The sequence below is a fragment of the Camelina sativa genome, chromosome 12, assembly GCF_030686135.1.
Source record: "Camelina sativa cultivar CO46 ecotype springtype chromosome 12, ASM3068613v1".
In the NCBI taxonomy this organism is placed as follows: Eukaryota; Viridiplantae; Streptophyta; class Magnoliopsida; order Brassicales; family Brassicaceae; genus Camelina; species Camelina sativa.
Window position 1 is genome coordinate 7,149,830 of NC_141891.1, and position 24,936 is coordinate 7,174,765.

The 24,936-nt window shown below is 41.6% G+C and overlaps 3 protein-coding genes and 1 pseudogene across 3 annotated transcripts; all 4 read left to right on the top strand.

Moving 5' to 3' along the window:
- Nucleotides 1-6,399: 6,399 nt before the first annotated feature.
- LOC147930246 (uncharacterized) lies at nucleotides 6,400-7,900 on the top strand. The gene is made up of 2 exons (XM_087476780.1): nucleotides 6,400-6,670; nucleotides 6,753-7,900. The coding sequence occupies exons 1-2, from the start codon at nucleotides 6,400-6,402 to the stop codon at nucleotides 7,898-7,900; spliced, it is 1,419 nt and encodes a 472-aa protein (XP_087332906.1).
- A 1,170-nt stretch (nucleotides 7,901-9,070) lies between these two features.
- Nucleotides 9,071-11,236, top strand: LOC147930247 (uncharacterized). Its single transcript, XM_087476781.1, has 3 exons — nucleotides 9,071-9,786; nucleotides 9,877-10,134; nucleotides 10,384-11,236. Exons 1-3 carry the CDS (start codon nucleotides 9,071-9,073, stop codon nucleotides 11,234-11,236), a joined length of 1,827 nt encoding a protein of 608 aa, XP_087332907.1.
- Nucleotides 11,237-21,295: 10,059 nt separating this feature from the next.
- Nucleotides 21,296-21,828, top strand: LOC109127909 (S-protein homolog 22 pseudogene; annotated as a pseudogene).
- Nucleotides 21,829-23,354: 1,526 nt separating this feature from the next.
- Nucleotides 23,355-24,908, top strand: LOC104730753 (sufE-like protein 1, chloroplastic/mitochondrial). The gene has a single exon (XM_010449959.3). It carries the CDS (start codon nucleotides 23,599-23,601, stop codon nucleotides 24,679-24,681), a length of 1,083 nt encoding a protein of 360 aa, XP_010448261.2. The 5' UTR covers nucleotides 23,355-23,598; the 3' UTR covers nucleotides 24,682-24,908.
- The last annotated feature ends 28 nt before the right edge of the window (nucleotides 24,909-24,936 follow it).

The following is a 24,936-nucleotide window of genomic DNA, read 5'->3' on the forward strand; positions in this document are numbered from 1 at the left end:
AACCTCCATGGCCATGGGCTTCATGCGAGGGAGGACCCACCTGCTATGTTACATTTTTGCATCTATCTATGTGACTACACCATTGTTGAGACCCCCATTACCATTTGTACCAAACCGCCAAAAGGATGGAAGCTCGGGCTGATTTCTCCTTTCCTAGGTGTAACCGACTACAAGCTTTGTGTGGAAAGCCTTAACCTCCATGGCCTTTGGCTTCATGAAAGGGAGGATCCACCTGCTATGTTACGGTTTTGTGCTTATTACTTACGCCACCCCAAATGTACCTTCACCAAATGCCAAGAGTTATGAGCACACAAGTATGAAGATCCTTGGTTTCTTGTTTATGATCCTTCTCATATTGGCTGGTACCCTAATCCTCGTCTCCCTTATGGAGCACCCTTCTAAAAGCTTGGTCGCATATTTTGCGCATGGCGATTATGATCACAAGTTGATCAAGGAATTCGCGAAGTTCTTCTTCATGGTCGATTCTGCAATGGTCTCAAAAGATTTTTCAGACTTTAACTGATGCAATCCTAGAAATATCCATAACTCATCAAGAATTGGTTCAAGGAAATCAAGATCAAATTACGAAGAAGTTTCTAGAAGACAATCAATTCATGGCTATATCAAGAAAGTGTCTAGATACAAAGAACCAATCTCCATCAATGATGATTGATAAAATCTCTCAAATTTATTCTTGATTTATTTATATAATTAATTTGATTTATTTTGTATTTATGTTATTGATTTGTAAATTGAACCTATATAAGCTCATGTTTCCCTTCATTGTAAATATATAGATTTTTGGAAAAATAAAAGAGAGAGTTTTCTCACTTTGAAAGCTTAGGCTTTTTGGTTTACTTGTCTTTTTTATTGTGTGTGATTCCTTTAGAAAACAAGTTAAATCTTTGTGTGTGATTCACTTAGATACTGATTTGTGTGGCAAACTTCGATCCATCATTCATCTCCATCCTATCCGAGTTAGTTAGAGAGGTCCTTTAGACCAGCTATCGACTCACCCATATTTTAGCTCGTATCATTTTTGGAGGTCCTACCGGGAGAAACAAAACCAAATTTTTTTTTTTATAAGGTCAAATAAACGAAAGCATTTTTTTATTTTTTTTAATAGAATAAAACGACTTAAAGAAAACAAAACAAAAGCAATTTTTTTAAAAAAAATCTCTTTTTAAAAAAACATAAAGAAAGCAAAACTTTTTTTTTTATGATTTTTGTTTCATAACCCTAAAGAAAGCAAAACCTTTTTTTATGAATTTTTTTTAAATAAAAATTTAAACAAAACAAAAATCAAATTATATATATATATATATATATATATAACTGAAATCAAACGATAAAAGGTAGGAGCTTTTAGCTCTGATACCAAATGATGCAAGACTCGGTGGTGAGACTTGTACCGAGATAGATATGGCGGCTTCATAAGCTGGCGGTCGCTTCTCTCTTGTGAAGAAATGATGGTCGAAGATGGAGATCTGACACGCTGGCGGTCGCTTTTCTCGTGTGGGATCAAATGAGGGGTGTGATGGCGGAATGAAGTGCACCACAGAGTTGTGATAAGACTCTGATACAGCACAAGCTCTATGCCTTGATGACTCGCTCAAAAAGACATAAGAACAAATGTTTACTAAGTTAAGGAATCCACCTAACTTAGATAAACAAAAACAAAACCTAAGTTTCAAAGTGAGAAAACTCTCTCTTCTATTTTCCAAAAATCTTCTATATATTTTACAATTAAAAAATGAGTCTTTTTATAGCTCTTACATGGTATAATCTACATTAATTACAAATATGTCTAAATTAATTACAAATCAATCACCATAATGGAGAAATCATAATCAATGGTGATGATGAAGAATAAATGGTGGATCTAGGATTTCTAGCAAGATATCTGCCTTGGCAATCAATATTTCCTTGTTTGGCTCGTCAGAGAGTAGTTCAGGAAATCCGTCTTGAAGTAGTTCAGCTACTCGTTCAGCATATGTGATGACCACATCATTAACCCTTTGGAAAACTCATGTAACCATTATCTTTATCTCTCTTATTATCCTTTAACTTGTGATTGTATGAACTTCCCTCTTTTAGATTTTAAGTAATGAAAGCTCTTGTTTGCACAAAAAAAAATAGTAGAAGAGGATGAAATAATGATTACTTATAAGATGATGAACTAAAATAGACAACAGATATGGATCTTCAAAAAATCAAAACAATATAAGATACATATCATATAGTCTCTAAAAATAAAATTTAGAATTAAACTTTTACAATGATATTTAATTTGGTTTTCTAACACATACAACAACAAAAAGCACAAAAAAACATACAATATTTAAGATAGAGTGGAAGAGAATGAGAAAATGAGAGAATGAAAGAAACAACAAAAAGCACAAAAAAATACAATATTTAAGATAGAGTGGAAGAGATGAGAAAATGAGAGAATGAAAGAATGAGTATTTATAGGATGAAAAGTGATTATAATTTAGAAAAAAAAAAGTGTGAGAGTTGATTCTAATTTATTGTTGAATTTTGGGAATGTAGAAGGAGTTACATTTTTTGACTATCCATAAATGGAATCACACTTAAGAGAGGTGGTTGACGATCCATATAAAGAGTTATGACAAAGGAAAAAATATAAATAGAAATCATGGAGTTATGTATTGGGGACAATTTATTGACTATGAATTGATTAAATTTGTAAACTTAATCACCATCACATTTAATTATTATATATAAGTAAAAAGAAAAAGAAAAAAAAATAATTAACGCAAATCAACCAATAAGGAGAGACCAAAACCTTACTTTTATATATATGATTCGCGACTCTGTTTCCATCACCGTTAATAACAAAACAATGTTGTTTGTCAAACCTAAAACAAAAAAATTTAAGCTAAACCTTCCTTTTAATCCAAGTCTCTTTCTAGAGCATTAGGTTAATTATTAGAGACTTTCCTCTTATTGATGTTTTGAGTATCCTTTTATAACCGACTTATGCTAATTTAAATAAGTTAAAATACCAAAACTTAATCTAATAATAATAAAAAATCCTAATAACCAACTAATAAAACCATAGCACGTCGACTTGAAGGTTGTTCTCAAGCTTTAGCTTATGGTGTGCTCCTTGCAGCTGCTCTACGCCATCTCACATCTTCCACTATGCCCTTATCTTCAATTAGTTCGTCCTCTTGATTAGCCTTATCATTGACTACTGTGATTTGAAAAAGACTAGTTTGCAAACATGCCCTCTTCTGAAGATTTCATCACAGTTGAACCAGAGACCTTTTGCACGTCGTTCCGCCATATTTGCGCTCGTCAATTTCTTTAGAAAGAGTTGTTGAGGAGCTTGTTTCACTTCTGTTTCTTGAGGCAAAAGAGCTTCCTTGTCTTTACCTCTTTGGTTCCCACCATTTCTTGTCAATGTTGACAGAGTTGAATATTGAGGTGGTGGCGCAAAGTGCCCTCCAAGCGTTCGAGTATGTTTATCGTCCTCAATCTTGTATTCATTATCCCATGCATACTCCATAGCTTCGAAGAACGTTGTGGGCTGAAGGTATTCCACTTCCTTTTGCCAGCTGTCTATTAGTCCCACGCAAAACTGCCACAATTGTTGATCCCCAGACAATCTTGTTTCTCTTCCCAAACACTCCTCAAACTGGTTACAGTAATCATCTATTGACCTTGTATGTCGCATATTACATAACTCTCCCACGAGATTCACCGCATCTGCTCGCCCAAACCTACTTTTGCATATTCATTTATACTCGGTCCATCCAAGCCTATGTTTAGTCAGCCTCCGCAGATTGTTGTTCCAATGATACACTTTCTAGTTAGTACAAAAGTAGCTTAACATACTCTTGCATCATCATTGAACACTCCTAATCCTCAAAATAATCATCACATTTTTGTAATCATTCCACCGCATTAGTTGTACCATCATAGAGTGGAAACTCCATCTTAGATGGTGGCACCATAACCTTCTCAGTATCTTTGCCGCAACTTTCTCTTCCCTCCACCAAACTTCTCATCTAACCAATTTTCTTTTAAATTATGATATCTCTCGTTGGGTAACCTGCTACCTCATAGGACATATCATCTCCAATCTGCCGCACAGCCCACTCTCCACCTCCATCACTCAATCGATGGCCTTGTTCCCTTCCCATCGAGCGTTTTGACTTTTGAACATAAACCACCTGTTCAACATCCGTCAGTAAGAGCTGCACTGCTATTTTGCTTCACCTTAGACACACAAGTTGTTTCTTTCTCCACCATCTCATCCCCACCTACAGCCGTATAAAGGGCTTGAAATCAGTTGAAGTTTTCTTCCTTCTCAACAGCTAGGGCTGCTTCGAACTTCTCCTTTCACGAAACTCTTCCACCAACACATTTGTTTGATAAAGTCCCTCTCGTTGTGCAGCCTTCGTCATCTCCAAGACTCCTCCTATCTAGTTACCCTCTCTTGGGGCTCTACCACGATCTCTTTTAGCTGCTTCAAACCCTCGGTAATCTCTTTGATTGCCTCCTTAAATAATTTCTCAAATTGAGAAATTGTTATTGTCTCTTCTCTCATTGGATCAAAAAACGACTCTAATACTGTAACACCCGACCACCACCTCAAAGTGGGCTCCATGTCCATTCTCTGTCCATGTGCCCACCTTATTTAATGGGCATCACGTTCTATCACTAGGCCCGTGAGCCCATCCATACTTAACGGTCGGTTTGCTATGTCTGGGAGGTTTTAAAGACTTGTTTACCGTCCCTACAAATCACCATATGATAATTTCCCAATGTTTTGTCCTCACTCGCACTTTTCCGATAATCACTTCTCAAAAGGTTACCCATACTGAGACTACTACAGCCTAAGCACGTCTAACTCTTAAGTTCTCTTAGGACCCTTGACCGAAAAAATAAGTGCACTTTAGTATGATAGGTGGTCAAATCAAAATTTTTAAACCTCTCTGCAACCCCCACTAACAGATCGCAACATCCTCGTTGCACACCAAGACTGTCACCCTGACGGTGTGAGTCCACTCAACTCCACACTTGTCTGGGTTTGGCTATGATACAACTTCTAACGTCCCAACCGCCACCTCTCAGTTGGTCCCATGTCCACTCCATGTCCATGGACCCACTTTTCTTGATGGGTCTCATGTGCTCTCACTTGGCCCATGAGCCCATTCGTATCCGACGGTTAGTTTGTTATGTCCGTAAGGCTTTAAAGAATTGTTTACCGTTGCTACAAATTATCTCAAGATATTTCCCAATGTTTTTTCTTCATTCGCACAGTTCCAAAAATCACTTCACGGAAGGTCACCCATCCTGATTCCTGAGACTACTTCAGCTCAAGCAAGCTTAACTCTGGAGAGCCTTGACCAAAATGATAAGTGCACTTTGGTGACATAGGTGAACAAATCAATTATTTTAAACCTCTCCGCAAACCGCATAGTTACCAAGATGTTATGAGTCATCTTTGATCTAGTATTTGGAGTCGTGATTGAAACTAGAACGAAAGATTTAATCTAAACTTTCCCTTTAACCCAAGTCTCTTTCTAGAGAATTAGGTTAATTATTGGAGGCTTCCCTCTTATTGATGTTTTGAGTCTCCTTTCATAGAGAACTCTTACAACCGACTTATTCTAATTTGAATAAGTTAAAATACCAAACTTAATATAATAATAAAAAGAAATCATAATAACCAACTAATAAGATGATATCAACTACATATATTATGAAGGTTATTATTATCATCAGATTCATATGAACCAATACTATTTCTAGAGCAATTTTGGTTATAATAACAAACCTACTTCCCTTTGGTGCATGGAGACACACAAAATTTGTGACTGGTCTTAACATTCGTATTCCTCGGACAATATCATGATTTGCAAGTTTTAACATTGTCCGAACATTCATATCTCCTAACTTGCGATGCGAAAGTTCAACTTCATTCTTTGAGACAATGCTAAGATAGAGTTTGTGTTTTCAATATGTAGTAGTCCTTTTCAGAGCAATGAATTTCAAGTCTCACCTGTGATTGTCAACAAATTTCCAATCTTCATTGATGAAAGGAACAACCAATCTGATATGATTATTAGGTTTTGATATGTTACTAGAATTATGGTGTTATTCATTTTTAATTAGATCTAAGGTTTTATATAGTTTACTTTTAATAGGAGAGATAGGTCGGTTTGTAAAGTTCTATATAAGAACCCTCTTATGCTAATGAGAATTCCAAGCTTCCAACAATTAACCTAATTCTCAAGGAAATAGTTGGGTTAAAGGGAAGTTAGCTCTTAAATCTCTTGTTCTTAAGTTTAAGCAACGGGTGTGATAACAAGATTTAAGGCCAAGGCTTTGGCTCATAACAACTTGGTATCAGAGCAAGACAATTCAATGGGAGAGACTGGATCCATTCAAGCTCAACTCACAAAACTGCTTGAAGCGATGGAAGCAAAACTGTTTGAAGCGATGAAATCAATGAAAACGGAGCTGAAAGCTGACATCAACAAGATCAATGAGAAGTTGACTCCGACGAAGGCTAACACCGAGGATCTACAAAAGGAAACCGAGGCACAACATGCGGCTCTGGAATCCATTGTTGCAGCCCAGCAAGAGGAGAGAGAGCAGACTAAATCAAGGATAGAAGAACTTCGTGAAGAACTTTGTGAAAAACACAAAAAAACTCCAAGAGAGCTTTACGACAGAAAAAGAAAAAAACACAAAAACGTTTGAAGCTCTTTCGTTAGTTGTGGCTAAAGACGAGACATATGAAGGAAACGAAGAAGTTTCTATATCGAACAGCAAACTAAACAAGGGAACATCTCAAGACAATATAGGTTTGATAACCGATCAGCGAAGGGTTTCTTCAGGAGGGCCATGGACTAAACGCTCTGTGGGAAGAGAGCGTGGTCACCGCCTGGCTGACGGGGGAGGAGAGTGGCCAGTTCGACTAATTGGAGATGTCCAAGAAGAAGAAGAAAAAACCAATTATGTGACAGGAGATATTAGAGTGCAAAAAGAAATTAGTTGGAAGAGCTCTAGAGAAAGTGGAAGGGAAGAGGCTGATAGAATTATGGTGCCACCATCAAGGATGGAGTTTCCACCTTACGATGGTACAACTAACGAAATTGAGTGGTTACAAAAGTGTGAAGATTATTTCGAAGATCAAGGTATCTTCAATGACAATGCAAGAGTTCGCCAAGCAACCTTTGTCTTGACTGGTAAAGCGTATCACTGGCACAACAATTTGAGAAGGTTAGTCACGCATATGCTAGGCTGGGTTGAATTTAAAAGGATTTGTAAAAGTCGTTTTGGAAAGGCCGATGCCGTGAATCCAATTGGAGAGTTATGTAATCTACGACATACAGGAACAGTTGATGAGTATTGTAACCAATTTGAAGAATGTTTGGGAAGGCAAACGAGACTAACTGGAGACCAACAACTGTGGCAGTTTTGCATTACAGATAGTTTAAGGAAGGAAGTCGAGTATCTCCGTCCGGAGACCATTTTTAAAGCAATGGAATATGCTCGAGATAATGAATACAAGATCGATAATGACAAGCGGACACAGACGTTTGGAGGACATTTGGCACCAATAGCTCAACACTCGGTCTTGTTCCCTAGAACAGGAAATCATGAGAGCTCCAAGGGTGGAAAAGACAAGGAAGCTCAGTTGCCCCAACAAACAGAAGAGAAACTGGCTCCTCAACAACTGTTTTGGAAGAAATTGACCACCGCAGAAATGGAAGAGCGACGAGCAAAAGGTCTCTGCTTGAACTGTGATGAATTCTTCACCCGAGGACATGTTTGCAAACCAGTTCTTTTTCAGATCACGGTAGTCAATGATGGTGCTAATCAAGACGACGAACCAATTGAAGAGGAGGACATGCCATGAGCTGAAGCTTGAGGACAAGCTTCAAGTGGAAGAGGGGAGTAATGATATGGTTATTAGGTTTTGATATGTTATTAGAATTATGGTGTTATTCCTTTTTTAATTAGATTTAAGGTTTTATATATACTTAGATTCACTCCTAGAGTGAACCTTCTTGTTCACTTCTTCTTTAACAAACAATCAAAATCTTCTATACATTATCTTGTTTAAAAAAATAAATCAAAATTAAATTAAAAAGCAATACATATTAAGGAAACAAATTCTATAAAGTTAAATATTGGCTTGGTTTAGATTTTACAATTAGAATGAAATGATGTATTGGTTTGGGTTTACAAATAAGGTGATTAGGGTTTAGATTTTACAATTCAAACAAAATTGTATGTCGGTTTGGGTTTACAAATGAAGTGGTTAGAGTTTAGATTTTACAATTAAAACGAAATTATATATCGGTTTGGGTTTACAAATGAAGTGGTTAGGGTTTAGATTTTACAATTAAAACAAATTATATGTCGGTTTGGGTTTACAAATAAGATGGTTAGGGTTTAGATTTTACAATTAGAACGAAATTATATGTCGGTTTGAGTTTACAAATGAGATGGTTAGGATTTAGATTTTACAATTAGAATGAAATTATATGTCGGTTTGGGTTTACAAATGAGATGGTTAGTGTTGTACCCACGATCTGCCATCTCGGGCAATAGGCAAGAGGGCCTAGGCCGGGCTCGTCTACTGGGCCAAGAGCGAATTAGTGATCGGCCCATCAGGCCCGGAGAAAGGAAGAGAGCGCGGAGATGCTTCGTGCTGGTCAGCTCGCAGCTCGGTCCCGGTCAAAGATTCCCGCATTCAAGAGGATTAATTAGACCGCGCAAATCGCGTCCTATTAATGGTGCATTAATTTAGTAATAAATTGGTCGGTATAAATATGTAAGAGGGGTGTCAGTTGTAAGGGGTCGAATATTTTTTCCAGCAATAGCAATACAAATTCAAATTCTCAAATTCTCTCAATTCAGTTCGGAGCTGTTTTACAGCGATAACCTCCTCCACAATTTAAATCACTTCGGAAGGAGAAGCTCATTCTCAGTTCTCACATTTGGCGCTAGAAGGAGGGGGATTATCGCCTGACTCTCGTTAGTTCCGACTTCATACGCAAGTACGCTTCACACAACCACCGCTATGGCAACCAGCTCTCCCAATGAGGCATCCTTGGAGGTGATCCAGAAGCTCCTGCAGGACTTGTCCGAAAAGTCCGACCGTCAGCAAGCCGCCTCCGCCACTCTCACTGAACGATTCGACAACTTGGAGGGTCAGATCTCCGCTCGCCTGGAGGAAGTTACGACGTCCGTAGCAGACCTCTCAGCCTCCCACCGCGCGTACGCCGATCGGGTCGATCTCCTGTCCACTGACCAAAACCCACGTCGACGTGCTTTGGATTTCTCCAGTGTGACTCCACCTTCCACCTCGCAGGTGGCGGCAACAGATGCCACTCCGGGAGATTCGTTCCCACCTCAGACCAGTACGCAAGCAGCACCGCCGCTGGTTGGCGGTGGCCACACTCCGCTGCAGCCCGGCGTCGAACGATCTTCCGAGGTCCCAGTACGCCTTCCTCTCCCCGTGGATGGAAACATTTCAACTTCGGGGTATGCTACCAATCCCGAGATCTTCCGCATGCAGAGCGAGATCCGGGACATGCGGTCTGTGATGCACAGTGCAACCACTTCTGCTCCAGACATATTTCGAGTGATCGAGGAGTCGAGGCGAACTCCTTTTTCCGATCAAATAGCCCGGGTCCGCATCAAGGATACTGGCAAAATTAAGTTCTCGAGCTACGAAGGAAAAGGAGATCCGACCAATCATCTCAAGACTTTCCTGCTGACAGCTAGCCGGGTGGACCTCGAGCCCCACGAAGCAGACGCTGGGTACTGTAAGCTGTTCGCAGAAACATTTAATGGACCGGTACTGCTTTGGTTCGCATCTTAAGCAGCTGGCTCCATAACAAACTTTACCGAGCTGTCGACCTCGTTCGTCAAGCAGTATTCTAGCCTAATCGAAACTGCGGTGACGGACGCTCAGCTTTGGAACTTAAGCCAAAAGGCTGGAGAATCTCTCCGGTCTTACATAACAAAGTTCAAGGAGATCCAGGTCAAGATTCCCGGACTCTCGGACTCCACAGCCCTGGCCGCGCTTAAGAACGGCCTCTGGCACGAATCTCGCTTCCGCGAAGAGCTGTCCGTGAATCGGTTCCCAACCATTCAGGACGCATTACACTGGGCTTCGAACTGGATTATCGCGGAGGAAGACAAAATCGCCGCTGCACAAAAACAAAACGCTCCGCCGACAGGAAAACCACGGTTCGAAGCGCCCGCCAAAAAGACTCCGCCTACGACTCCGAAGTCCGGGCAGGGCACGTTCGCAGTCACTCAATCTCCCAAAAAGAATTCTCCAAAGAATTCACCATCCAAACCTCCATTCTCATCGCGCTCCAAGAGTGGTGTACTCCCAAGTAACAAGTGGGTCCGGGATGAGGACACATACTGCGAGCTCCACAAAACCAACAGTCATTCTACTCGTGACTGTAAGAAGCTGATGCACCTCCTCGCAGAAAAATATGTGGCGAGAGAAATGCCAAACGTCACAATCGAAGAATTGGAGCAAAAAGCGATTCCCGAAGTGGATGAGGATGCTCCACCTTCAAAGACACCGAAGCAGTCTGATGGAAATGAAGCTCCCAAGAAAAGGATCGACGTGATAATGGGAGGATCGCGTCTATTTCGGAACTCCATCACTGCGATCAAAGACCATCAGCAGAAGCTCACTGGTCCCCAGCCGAAGCGAGCTAAGGTAATAGCAAGTGATCTACCTGAAATTTCTTTCTCCGAGAAAGAAACTGAGGGGTTGGACACTCCGCACGATGACGCGCTCGTCATCTCACTTGACGTGGCGAATCACGAAGTCTGCCGAATCCTAATTGACACTGGGAGTTCGGTAGACTTGATATTCCTTGAGACGCTCACCAGAATGGGTATCGGGAAAGAGCACATCGTCGGACCGTCCTCACCTTTGGTCTCGTTCACTAGCGAAACGTCAATGTCTTTGGGCACAATCACATTACCGGTGTCCACTCAAGGAGTGGTTAAAATGGTGGAGTTCACGGTTTTCGACCGGCCTACGGCCTATAATGTTATTTTGGGAACTCCCTGGCTCTATCAGATGAAGGCAGTGGCCTCGACGTACCATCAGTGCGTCAAATTTCCGACCCCGCAAGGAGTCCGGGAGGTTCTAGGAAGTCAAAGGACGACAAGGAGCTGTTACCTCGCAAGTCACAAGCTCCTGATCCAATAGCAACCACAGCTCGAGGTCTCCAAGAATCCAGTTCGGAAGCAGCTAAAAGGTGACCTTACTGAGTCCATTTTCATCAATGATAAGTTTCCGGATCAGGAAATCAAGATCGTAGTTGGATTGGATAGCGAGATTCGCGCCAGTCTGGTAACCTTCCTAAAAGAAAGAATGGCCACCTTCGCGTGGTCCGTAGACGAGATGCCCGGCATCAGTCCGGAAGTTATCTCCCACGAGCTGAATGCGGACCTTACGTTCCGACCTGTGAAGCAGAAGCGAAGGAAGTTGGGCCCTGAGCGAGCTGAAATCGTTAACAAATAGGTCGAACGTTTACTGAAGGCGGGACGGATACGCGAAGTGAAATACCCTGAGTGGCTCGCAAACATAGTGGTAGTCAAAAAGAAGAATGGAAAGTCACGAGTCTGCGTCGATTTTACCGACCTGAATAAGGCGTGCCCCAAAAACAGCTTTCCACTTCCGCATATTGACCGCCTAGTTGAATCCACTTCGGGTCACGAGCTGATGTCTTTTATGGATGCTTTCTCTGGCTACAACCAAATCCTAATGAACCCGGATGACCAGGAGAAGACTGCATTCATTACGGACCGCGGGATTTTCTGCTACAAAGTGATGCCTTTTGGGTTAAAGAATGCGGGAGCAACTTACCAGAGATTGGTGAATAGAATGTTCGAGCATCAGCTCGGGAAGACCATGGAAGTCTACATCGATGACATGCTTGTAAAATCAATGGAAGCTGGCTCGCACCTCGCTGATCTGAAAGTTTGCTTCGACATCCTGGATCAGTTCGGGATGAAGCTTAACCCCACGAAGTGCACCTTTGCAGTCCCATCAGGGGAATTTCTGGGGTACATCGTCACAGGAAGAGGCATTGAAGCGAACCCGAGGCAGATAAATGCTTTCCTGTCTATGAGTTCTCCTAGAACCTTGCGCGAAGTGCAACGTCTTAACGGACGGATCGCAGCTCTCAACCGCTTCATTTCTGGATCTACGGACAAATGTCTCCCTTTCTACCAGCTATTACGGAAAGGGGGAAAAAACTTCTTGTGGGATGCGAAGTGCTAGGAGGCCTTCGCTCAGCTCAAAGCCTACCTATCTGAACCGCCGGTCTTGGCTAAGCCCGAGTTCGGTGAGCCGCTCTTTCTTTACGTAGCCGTATCGGACAGTGCAGTCAGCGGAGTCTTGGTTCGTGAGGAAAGGGGGGAGCAGAGACCAATTTTCTATATCAGCAAGTCATTCACTGGGGCAGAGTCCAGGTACCCTATGATGGAGAAATTGGCCTTAGCAGTGGTCACTTCGGCAAGAAAGTTGCGGCCTTATTTCCAGTCCCATACAATCGTAATCCTCACGACTCAGCCACTTCAAACAGTGTTACATAGCCCGAGCCAATCTGGGCGGCTAGCTAAATGGGCTGTCGAGTTGAGTGAATACGACATCGAGTTCCGGACTCGAACCTGTGCTAAGGCGCAGGTGTTGGCTGATTTCTTGATCGAACTCCCACTAGCCTCTTCGGTTAGCGGCGATGTCGAAGCCCCGTGGACATTGTATGTTGATGGTGCTTCTTCCAAAACGGGAGCATGAATTGGGGTCCGCCTCACTTCTCCTGCAGGCGAAGTGATCAAGCAGTCATTTCGCTTGGCTTTCAGCGCGTCCAATAATGAAGCCGAATAAGAATCCTTCCTAGCGGGCTTACGCCTCGCAGTGGGGATTGGTGTCCGAAGACTTCGAGCTTTTTGCGATTCGCAGCTGGTCACCAACCAGTTTTTGGGGGAGTACGAGACAAAGGATGGTCGTATGGAAGCTTATTTGTCCGCAGCCCGGGAGTTAGTCACTAAGTTCGAGGAGTTCGAAATCACTAAGATCCCACGAAGTGAGAACTCCGCTGCGGACGCTTTAGCATCTCTGGCATCCACCTCGGATCCCACGATGACAAGGATTATCCCCGTCGAAGTCATCCAGTTTCCAAGTATCCGTCTAGAGAGTTCAAACGTCGTCACTCGGGCGATTAAAAAACAGTTGGCAGCTGAGGAAGCAGCTCGTAAGGCGGCTGCGGACTCCTTACCCTCGGAGGATCCGGCTCCCGTTATGCCCACTCCGATGGAAGTTCATCCACCTCAAGCTGAGCTAGACGCGAGTTCAACTCCGGACCAATCGAGCTCACCAGTTGACAATCTATTATCCCACATGCTGCTCCTAGCGGCACGAATTCTAACAGCTGGGGGGCAGATGACTGGCGGAGCCCGATCTGGGCTTACCTGGAAAAAGGGGAACTCCCAGCTGACAAATGGGCAGCCAGGAAGCTCAAGGTCGTCAGTGCGCGGTACTGCGTTCGCAACGGAATACTTTTAAGCCGAAGTGTAGCTGGTCCTTATTTAACTTGTGTGGCTGGTAGAGAACCCACGATGCTGATGCGAGCTGTCCACGATGGTCCCAATGGAAATCACTCCGGAGGGCGGACTCTGGCTTTCAAAATCAAACGGCAAGGTTACTTCTGGCCTACCATGGTCACGGACTGCGAAAAATATTCTCAGACTTGTGAGAAGTGTCAGAAGCACGCCCCGTCAATTCATCAACCCACCGAGCTCCTGTCTTCAGTGTCCGCACCTTACCCATTTATGAGGTGGTCGATGGATATCATCGGTCCGTTACATCGGGGACCAGGAGGAGTTCAGTACGTGCTCGCTCTTACTGAATATTTCTCCAAGTGGGTGGAAGCGGCAGCCTATGCGAAAGTAACAAGCGACGAAGTGGAACAGTTCGTGCTAAAAAGTATAATCTATCGCTACGGGGTCCCCCACGAAATCGTCACGGACAATGGTCCGCAGTTCATCTCCTCGAAGTTCGAAGAGTTCTGCACGAAGTGGAAGATTCGACTCAATAAATCAACTCCGCGTTACCCGCAAGGTAATGGGCAGGCCGAGGCGATGAATAAGGTTATTCTTGCTAACTTAAAGAAACGGCTCGACTCTCGCAAAGGGCGCTGGCCAGACGAGCTGCAGGGCGTTCTTTGGGCAATCCGAACAACACCTCGCCGGGCCACTAGTGAAACACCTTTCTCCCTGGTCTACGGAGTCGATGCCGTAGTCCCAGCTGACATAGAGGTCCCTGGAGTCCGTGCCTCGCTGAACCCACTCCGAGCTGAGGAAAATGAGGAGTTCTTACAGGATACTCTCGATACAATCAACGAGCAGCGGGACCAGGCGTTAGTTTGGATCCAGAATTACCAGAACGCGGTAGCTCGATACTATAACTCCAAAGTCCGAGGCAGACCCTTGGCAGTGGGCGACCTCGTCCTCCGGAAAGTCTATGAAAATACCGAGGAGCTCAATGCAGGAAAACTGGGAATTAATTGGGAAGGACCATACAGAATTACTCGTGAAGTCCAAAATGGAGTTTATCAGCTCGAGGATTCAGAGGGAAAACCAGTCCCGAGGTCTTGGAATTCTCTACACCTTAAACTTTTTCACAGTTAATTTATTTGTATCGAACTACGATTCAGCTTGATCCCGATAAGGGTACGTAGGCAGCCCACTTCAGGTCCAGCTATCCATATTAATAAAACTTAAAGTTTTCTTAAAGTTTTTTGTTAATAATGGTACGCAAAAAAAAAACAAACCAAGAGACCGAAGTCTGACTTCGTATCTATCAAAGTCGAGGTTTAACCTCGCAAGCCTAAACCGAAGTACTCACTTCGTACTCAGCTTTACTTTAAAAGCTTATTGTTGCAAAAACTCTAAACCGAAGTTCTCACTTCCTATTCAGCTTTATTTATTAGGGTTGGGGTGCCATTTTCGAACTATTTAACCGAAGTTCTCACTTCGAGTTCATTTTTGCTCGTCATCTTTTCAAAACCAAAGGTTGTGGAAATTTAGTTCGCATGGCACAACAAAAATTTATTATGGAGTGGTCACCACGACCAAAACACTCCAGAGAAGTCTGAAAATAAATATTACAAACGGGGGGCAACTCGTGCCAAAACAACCCCAAAGTAAAAACTAAGGATTAGGGAGAGCAGGATCTGACGCCGCTTCGGATAAGGCCAGGCCCATTTCTGCGAGCTCCCCTTCCGACCTGGTGTTCGCTAGATAGTCGTCCACCCCCTGATTCGAGATTTGCCCGAGGTTAGTACCAGACTCATCGATCGTGACGCTAAGCGGATGCTCGTTACACAAGAGATCGGGCGTATCCACCAAGAGGTCTGAGAATGCAGCGAGGTCGAGATCACGGGGAGTTACCTTTGAAACCTTTTCGTCGGCTTCCTCCTCGTCAGTTTTCAGGAGCCCGAGCTCGGCCTCCATATCTTGGATCTCGCCCCTGGAGATCTCCTCGACCAGCATTCGGTTAGCCCTGATCTCGGCAGCTCGGATCTGGAGCGGGGCTAGCTTCTCCCTCTCTTCGAAAGTGACCTTTACCTCCTCAACCAAGGGGCGGAGAGTTCGCCTCATCGCCTGCCTTTCTTCCCTCCGTACCCTTTCAATCTCGCAGCTGTTGCCAGCTTCGAGTAACTGATTGCGGAGTTCGATCTCGTGCAGTCTGTTTTTTGCTGCCTTGGCATCTTCCGCCGCCTCAAAGTAAAGGTCCCCCGCCTTCTTCAGCTTGTCGCGGAGGTCTTCATTAGCAACCCCGAGGTCGAGCACCTCTACCTCAGCCTTCTTCATCCGAGCTCGGATCCGCTCGGCTTTCGCTATGGTGTCAGCATTTTCGGCTTCCAGACGGGCATATTCCTTTACCTGAGCTTCTAGGTCGGCAATCCTTTCTTGAAGGAGATGTACTTTAGAAGATGACGGGGAAGCGAACAGTTGCTCCTCATAGGAAGCCACCGAGGAGTTAAACTCGATCATTAGCTGAAAATGGTAGCTTAGTAAGCGACTGTTTGGCAAAAAAAAAAAAAAAAAAAAACAAAAGAAAACAAAGCAAAAGCAAAAGAAATTCGCACGGTTGACCTCGGTCATGTCAGCAAATGCCGGAATTCGAACCTCGGGTTGAATGTAGCTCCTCATTAGATCGGCTGGGGATGCAGGGGGGACTGAAAGATTTTCGAGCAAAGTCATTTCAGTCATCAACTATCGAACAGTCAAAGGTATAAAAGTAAGAACAAAAAAAAATTTAATTACCTCGGGCGGAATGACGTTGTTCCCTCAGAGGGTTTCTTCCAGAGGAGTCTCCGGAGTCTTTTGGTGGTGGGGCCTCCTTAGATCTCCTCTCCAAGGAGGGACCCCTGTCTTTCGAGCTAGATCTACTTCGCTCATCCCCTGATGGGCCGGTCCGAGCTCGCCCCTTTTCACGAGAAGAGGAGGCGGTCTCAGGCTCTTTCCTCTTCTTTGATGAATCAGTTTGCTGGCAGGAGGCCTCAGCAGAGGTTTTCTTCGGCGCTGGGGGGAAGCAGCGATCTCCCGTGGCTCATCGCTAGAATCAGCAATGACAATCACAGGAGGAATCAACGGACCAGCAGGAGCCCTGGTTGATTCTGTACCAAGCTCGGGAGAGCCAGTTGGAGGCACGGAAGTCCCGCTCACCTCGGGAACGGAGGAATTCCTGTTAGAAATGCGAGCTTTGCCTTCGGCGAGGGCCATCGCCATCTATTTCTTTGCCTCTTTTTCAGCAGCTCGGCACGCCCTTTCTTCTCTGTAATTCATCTCCGAAACGCTCAAGGGGGTGGAACAGACGAGAGAACGCCTTCCGAGCCTCGCCGTGGACTCTCTGATTATTTCGCAAGAAAAAGAGTCCCAAGCAATCTGTCCCTGGCTGCAGAACCTCGAGAAGAACTCTGCGAATGTGGGGCAAAGCAATCCGCGCTCGAAGTGATCTGAAAAAGAAACAGCAAAAAGGTGAGACGGAACGTCAAGCAACACCTAACCTGGACCTAGCAAGGAACTCCATTCTACCGATTTTCGAAGTCCACTTCGATACGTGCGAACTCACGCGGTGGCCGAAAGTGAGCTCATTAACCGGGAAAAAGAAGTAGGACTTCCGCCACTTTTCATCCTTCTCGGGCAGGTCGTCAAAGACCTTTAGCCCGGAAAGCGGGCTTACGTAAAGCGTGCCCTTGGTACGACCAGTCTTCACCGTGTACACCTGGAGGAAGTCGGCCAATGACAGCTGGTAGTTGAACTCCTCCCCCAGAGTTTGAAGGCACAAGACAGTCCGAACAAAGTTAGGGCACATCTGAGGAAGAGCGAAGCCCAGTTCGAACATCATCTTCACGATGAGTTCGGGAAGGGGGAATGACAGACCGCACGCAGAGAAGAAAATCTCGAACGCGCAGCAGTACCCTGGAGGGGGTTTCTCTGGAGACTCATGCGCCTCCGGGAATTTGATTTCTACCTCCGACGGAATCCTGGTGGATCCTCTAATCTCGGCTATGTTCTCTGCAGAAAGATTCGACGGTTGGTGGGGGCCGAAAACGCCCGGAATCAAGGGTTTTGCGGTTTTTCCCGATGAGGATTTCGGCGGAGACATGCTTTTCCGGTAAAAGTAGCAAGGAAATAAAGGAAGAGTGAAGGGTTTTCCGGCGAAAGTAAAGAAGTTTACAGAGGAAAAGAAAGAAAATTGGAGAACGGAAAATACAAGCACAATTGGGGATTAAGAGTGAAAGAGAGAGAAGCCGAATTTACCTTTATACACGGAACCAGGGAGCAACGATTATCTGGGGAAGTGAAAGGTCTCGCACCGTTTTCTCTCTCTCTTATAGTTAACACGCCACCTAGTGGGCCCCGAGTCTTGTTCGGGAAGGCAAATCCCATCATTACCACGATCAAATCGTGGAGATATGGAGAATATTCAGTTTCCCGAAATTGATCGCTTGAAGGTTAAAAGTCCCCCGAACTGTTCAGCTCGGGAGACTTGGGGGGCAACTGTTGTACCCACGATCTGCCATCTCGAGCAATAGGCAAGAGGGCCTAGGCCGGGCTCGTCTACTGGGCCAAGAGCGAATTAGTGATCGGCCCATCAGGCCCGGAGAAAGGAAGAGAGCGCGGAGATGCTTCGTGATGGTCAGCTCGCAGCTCGGTCCCGGTCAAAGATTCCCGCATTCAAGAGGATTAATTAGACCGCGCAAATCGCGTCCTATTAATGGTGCATTAATTTAGTAATAAATTGGTCGGTATAAATATGTAAGGGGGTGTCAGTTGTAAGGGGTCGAATATTTTTTCCAGCAATAGCAATACAAATTCAAATTCTCAAAAACTCTCAATTCAGTTCGGAGCTGTTTTACAGCGATAAGCTCCTCCACAATTTAAATCACTTCGGAAGGAGAAGTTCATTCTCAGTTCTCACAGTTAGGGTTTAAATTTTACAATTAGAGTGAAATTATATATCGGTTTGGGTTTATGAATAAGCGGTTTAAGTTTTTCATTTTATAATAATGTATACAGATTTTGTTTCCTTATTTTATAAGAAGGTGAATAAATAGATTTTTAAATGTATTATGACATGTTAGATTCTCACTGGCTAAAACAAAGAGAAGTGAACAAAGGGGTTCACCTTAGGAGTGAACCCAAGAATTGTTCTTCCTTTTAATAGGAGAGATACGTCGGTTTGTAAGGTCTATATAAGAACCCTCTTATGCTAATGAGAATTCCAAGCTTCCAACAATTAACCTAATTCTCAAGGAGAAATTTGGGTTAATGGGAAGTTAGCTCTTAAATCTCTTGTTCTTAAGTTTAAGCAACGAGTATGATAACAAGATCTAAGGCCAAGGCTTTGGCTCATAACGCAATCCATCTTCATGAAATTGATTTAATTTAATCATGTTAGCTCTCAGTCCATCGACCATATAAACATTTTAGAGTTTGGGGTTAAGTGATCTCTCCGCTAGTTATATATTTGCCTTTCTCCTTTTACCTTTTGCCCCATCTCCAAAAGTAACGACCACATGAATCTTCCTCAAAGTTTTGTAGATTCTCTTGTAAAAATACCAAACTTCTTTTCTGACTTATGTTATGGCTCAGCTGTGTAGGCAACTTGACAATAGAAATCTTATTCTTAAGCCCAAACCTGATTGACTAGTTTTCTATCTCTTTCTAGAATACGAGCTTTTATTCAACAAGCTCCTCTTCTCATTGATTAGCGACAACTATTTGATCAGAGCATTAGTCTATTTTCCAATGTCAAATCAGACTCTCATTAGTTTGGGCACTTAAGAAAAATTCCCCTTCTACGGTACCCAAGTAAGATACAAAGTTATTGAAACTTTATTTTTTGTCAAGCTCATCTACTTCAATATCACTTTCATTCCATGTCACATAAGACAATTTATTACTAGTCATTCTAAGACAATCAGCCCTTGTATGATTGTTGGGCCCAGATTCCTCACTAACATACATGGATCTTCTATCAAAATTTTATTACCAAAAGAGGAATGACACATGTGATCACCCGAGGTGCCAGAGAAAGAAAATCCCGTGAAACAAGATGGCCCAGCTCAGAGAAATACGAAGTGTTCGGAGTGTCAACGAGTTATGGAGAGCTCGTGAAGATGGAGTGAACAAGGCGAAGAGTTCTGAGATGGGCCTTGAGAGATGGGGACCAAGGAAGATCTTTTTCTTTGGTTATGACCAGGGGATTAATCCCCTGTATTTTATTAAAAAAGAGTAAAAAAGAAACTAAGCATAGAGGAGCCTTGGAAACGCAGTTCCTCGACCATTCTCGTTTACAATCAACTCCATACTTGACGGGAAAGACTCTAAAAATTGAAATCCTACAGGTAAAGTAAACGCATATTGAGTTAAACCGTTCGCAAGACGGTTTGCCTCTCTATACAGATGTGAAATACGAACTATCTAGTCCCTCAATAAAAAGCCATGGCACAAACGTACCAGGAAAGCCAAAAGATAAGCGTCATCAATCCCTATCTGTAAGAACCCCACAACCAACTCGGAGTCCACCTCCAGCTCCAACCTGATGATCTTCTTCCCCCATGCAATGTAAAGCCCATAATTGACCCCCCATAGCTCCGCTAGAACCACCGAACAAACCCCAATTGAAATACAAAACTTTGTACACCTAAGGAGGAGACTTTTTGGAGATTTATACAATACATTTCTTAAGCAATTTCTATATTTTTTAAAATTTTATTTTTATTTAAAGTAATTTCAGTTTTTGTTATTCTCAAAATATTCAATCTCTTTGACCATTAAAATCATTGAGTGTGGGATCCGACATTCACAATAACCATAGCCCTTACATTCATGACATTTTAACAAGCTTCTCCTCTTGTTAGACAGTCAGACTTAAGATAACCAACACCCTCACACTCAACACATTGTCAGATATTTTCCTTCTCTAACTTAGTTCTAGCATGTGTTGACATGTCGATTTGTTTACTTTTCTCCATTCTTTGAAAATACTTCCTCACAATCATAACCACTTTGTCTTCCAGACCAACTATTTGATTTTCAGCAGCAACCAGAGAAAAACTTCCACCACTTGGCCAAGTCAGCTCTCACCTCCTTGACAAGTCACATTATCCTCTCTACCTTTGCCATGTTAGCTCCCGCGTCCATAACAGCTTACATAATCTTGATGTGTTCTGATGCAATTTCTTAATCCAAACAACGAGCTATGTCCAAAATTTGCATCTTCACTATGGCCATGTGTATTTGAGAAAAATTATTCTTGTATGAAAGACCTCTCTATAGTGCAAGTAAGCTGGAAATGAATTAATCAATTAAAAAGTATATTTTGGATATGTTTTGTTCGAGTTAGATAGTTTGTATAACAAATACAATCATAATAATTAATTAATCGTTGTAAGATTCATTTTAAAAACCATATATACTTAGGTAGTAAAATATGTAAATATATTTTCTTCATGTTAAGAATATAAAACACTTAATTGGTTAGAGGAAAAGCTGAAACAAGACAGGTTGGAGATCTTCAACTCATGGCTGATGATTTTACATAAATCATAGAAGTTGATGAATTGTTACCTCAATTATTAATAGCAAACTTGTATTAATAGAAAACAAGAAACTTTAAATGCAAAAATTGTTTATTTAAACTCTTAAAACAAATCAAAAATATAACAAGAGATCTTATAAACATCTCTACAAGAAAAAGAAAAAAAGGAAAAATGAAAAATTTCACAATCTTCCTCTTTTTTTTTGGTTGTTGTATGTTAGACCATGTATCCGGTGCTGGAATCAGGATCGTAAACGAACTCAAAAATAAAAAAACTGTTTGGATGAGATGCTTTTCTAAAGAGGATGTATTGGGTCCAACACTAATACCAAACGGAGGGGAATTTGTAAATCATTTTGCTCCTAACTATTTTGGTAGGACTCGTTTTATGTGTACAATAAAACAACGATCTAGATTTAAACATGTTCTAAATTTTAGAAGGAAAAAATTATTGGGATTGGAAAGTCAGAGAAGATGGGCTCTATTTAAGAAGAAGTAGACTTGAAATTACTAACAACACAACAAATCTGCATAAGGAGTTAGATTGGATAGTATAGGATACTATCTATACTAGGAGGCACTACAATAAAATGTAAATAAAAAATTTTGATGTATGATTCTATCATCTATTTTGTAAAATTTATTTGTTAGTCATTCTATTATATGTGAATATAAAATAAAATTTTGGGAAATTCGAACTATATAAAATTTATAATGAGAAATTTGTCATTTTGTACAAATAAGCACATTGTTCAAGTTATCTTAGAATAGTTGCTTAGTCGGTACTAAAAAAAAGTTTTTTTTTGTAATAGACCGGCCCAACAAATGTTATATATAAAACAATTACACATGGACTCATCTTGGATAAATAGATCCAAGTTCATCTTTAATACAAATCGAAGCACTAAAAAAAGATTAGAAAACGTTAGAACAGACTGTTGACAAAAAAAAAAGTTTAGAACAAAAAACAAAATTTCTTCAAATGAGATATCAAAATTTCTTTAAATAAAATACCAAAATATTGAAAGAAAATGAACAAAAATTTTGTTTACAAGTTTTGGACTGAAAAAGCTTCTTTTTTTTTTGTGTGGATTCATTATAATAAGCTAAATTAAAAACTAATGACTTTACACTATATTATTTTTTATTTAAATTTACAGGGTTTTGTTGTTGTTGTGTATTCATACGAATAATCTGAATTAAAAAGTAATGAATTTACACTATCACTTTTTATAAACAAAATTTGATTTACAGGTTTTGGACTGAAGAAGCTACTTTCTTTGTTCAAGGATTCATTCATTATAATAAACTGAATTGAAAACTAATGAATTTATAATATAATATTATTTTATTTTATCAATAGTTGACCCATACTTTTTTTCTTGGATCCGCCTATGAACAGTACATAGAAAAGTTACGAATCATATCTATATATATAAAATGTTTGTTGCAATTTTTCTTTTGATGAAACTTGTTTTGCTTTCAAAATTTTATTGTATAAGTTACCTACTTGAGTACAAATAATATGATTGAAAGTACAAATTACCCCATTACACGAACTAAACTCTTGTTTTCATTGACTGATCAACTATTTAGTTTTTTTATCTTCTTCATCCCGTGAAGGATCCCAAAGTTAAGGTATAGAGACAACCAACACATGATTATATTTGAAAAGACGTAAACAAACGCTTTTGATCAAAGGTCAATTGATAACTTAATGTGTACTCAACTACGATCTAGTGGTATCGTTATAAAACTTTAGGATTGAATCCTTAGAGACCAAGTAGTTGCACTTTGAAATTATGAAGATCGAATATAGCTAAAACAACAGAAAAGTTTGTGAATCAAGTAAATATCAAAACTGGAAAGTAAATAAGTTGATTTAAAACAAAAAAAAACATTGGGCGTAAGAAATCAATAAAAAATATAACTCAGACTATGATAATTAGATACAGATGTATTAGACACCGTTATAGAACTCAAATCACATTTGTAAAGCTAATCAACTCTCGCAACGAGGTAACGAAGACGTAAGTAAACGAAGAAGATTAACGAAAACGATGAAGCTTGGAAAATTATTATATTTAATTAAAAAAACAAATTTAGATATATCATATATCTATCTATCTTTATATGGAAAAAAGAGTCGTATACTTTTATAATTTCTTAAAACCAACCCCACGGCCACGATAGTGATTTTAGATCTAAAAATTTCGGATTGCGATAGACCCTCCTCACTCAGCACCAACTCCGGTTCAATTCCATGGTTTACTACTTACTCAATTGAACTCCGGTTCATTTCCCGGTTTACTCTACTTACTCAATTGAACGGTTTACTCTACTTACTCAATTGAACCCAGATCAGAAGTGGTTGATTTCTGAATATTCGCGACTCTGTTTCCATCACCGTCTCTCTCTCTCTCTCTCTCTCTCTCGAAGTTTCGACCTTTATGGCAGCAGCAGCGATGTCTTGCGCTGCGTCGCTTCGTCTAATCCCGTTCAAACCAACCTTGTTTGCTTCTTCAGTCCAATACCCGGCCAAAGCTCTAATTTTGCGACCGCTTAAACCGTCGGAGCTCCCTTCACTTCGTCGGACGATCATCACTTTCCAGAAAATTTCAACCGGAAACATTCGTCCACCATCAGCTTCGTCATCTCCGTCGAGTTCTGAAGACTATCAACCAATCGAAGAGCTTCCTCCGAAGCTACAAGAGATCGTCAACCTATTCCAATCGGTACAAGAGCCGAGAGCTAAATACAGGCAGCTTATATTCTACGGTGAACATCTCAAGCCACTAGATCCTCGTTTCAAGACTAGGGAGAATAAAGTTGAAGGTTGCGTTTCTCAGGTTTGGGTTAGGGCTTTCTTTGATGACCAACGCAACGTTGTCTATGAAGCTGATTCTGATTCGTCTATCACTAAAGGCTTAGCTGCTCTTTTAGTTCAAGGTTTATCTGGTAGACCTGTCCCTGAGATTTTGAGGGTTACTCCTGATTTTGCTCTTCTTCTTGGTTTGCAGCAGAGTCTGTCTCCTTCTAGAAACAATGGATTCCTTAATATGCTTAAGTTGATGCAGAAAAAGGCTTTAAATTTGGAAGTCAAAGGTGAGGAAGGTTCAAGTTCTGGAGAGAGTTTAGAATCTAGCTTCGTACCTACTCCTGAAACAAACGGTGGAGCAAGTGTTGTTGACAATGATACGGAGGATTTGGGAGCTGAAGATTCTGATAGTGGGTCAAATGTTGTTGCTTTAGGGAGTAGAGGGATGAGGATGAGAGAGAGATTGGAGAAGGAGTTGAATCCTGTTGAGTTAGAAGTTGAAGATGTTTCTTACCAGCACGCAGGGCATGCTGCTGTTAGAGGTAGTGCTGGTGATGATGGGGAAACACATTTCAACTTGCGAATCGTTTCGGATGCTTTCCAAGGTAAAAGCTTGGTCAAGAGGCATAGGCTGATTTATGACTTGTTGCAAGAGGAGTTAAAGAACGGGTTACATGCTCTCTCTATTGTGGCTAAGACTCCGGCTGAGGTTTGAAGGTGAGGCAAATGGAAGAAGTCAGGTCCGGATTCTTTTTCTTCTTTTGGTCCATTTGCTTTGGTTTTTGTTCTCTAGACCTTTTAATAATGTTGAGGCTTAAGAGGTTGATCAGGAGGATCATGTTGTATCTATATATTTTCTAAATGAGAGATGGATATTGATTGTGCCAAAAGATTGAATTTTTATGGAGGATATATCCCGATTAATATATAATGTTTTCACCACATGATTTGCAATTTTCAAACTGAATTC

What these genes read in the sequence shown, in the direction of transcription:
- LOC147930246 (XM_087476780.1), top strand. Translation starts at nt 6,400, where the DNA reads ATGGGAGAGACTGGATCCATTCAAGCTCAACTCACAAAACTGCTTGAA. An exon ending in AGAACTTCGTGAAGAACTTT is followed by an intron (nt 6,671 to 6,752) that starts GTGAAAAACACA and finishes CTCTTTCGTTAG; the next exon opens with TTGTGGCTAAAGACGAGACA.
- LOC147930247 (XM_087476781.1), top strand. Translation starts at nt 9,071, where the DNA reads ATGGCAACCAGCTCTCCCAATGAGGCATCCTTGGAGGTGATCCAGAAG. An exon ending in CTGACAGCTAGCCGGGTGGA is followed by an intron (nt 9,787 to 9,876) that starts CCTCGAGCCCCA and finishes CGCATCTTAAGC; the next exon opens with AGCTGGCTCCATAACAAACT. An exon ending in GAAGAGCTGTCCGTGAATCG is followed by an intron (nt 10,135 to 10,383) that starts GTTCCCAACCAT and finishes GCGCTCCAAGAG; the next exon opens with TGGTGTACTCCCAAGTAACA.
- LOC104730753 (XM_010449959.3), top strand. Translation starts at nt 23,599, where the DNA reads ATGGCAGCAGCAGCGATGTCTTGCGCTGCGTCGCTTCGTCTAATCCCG.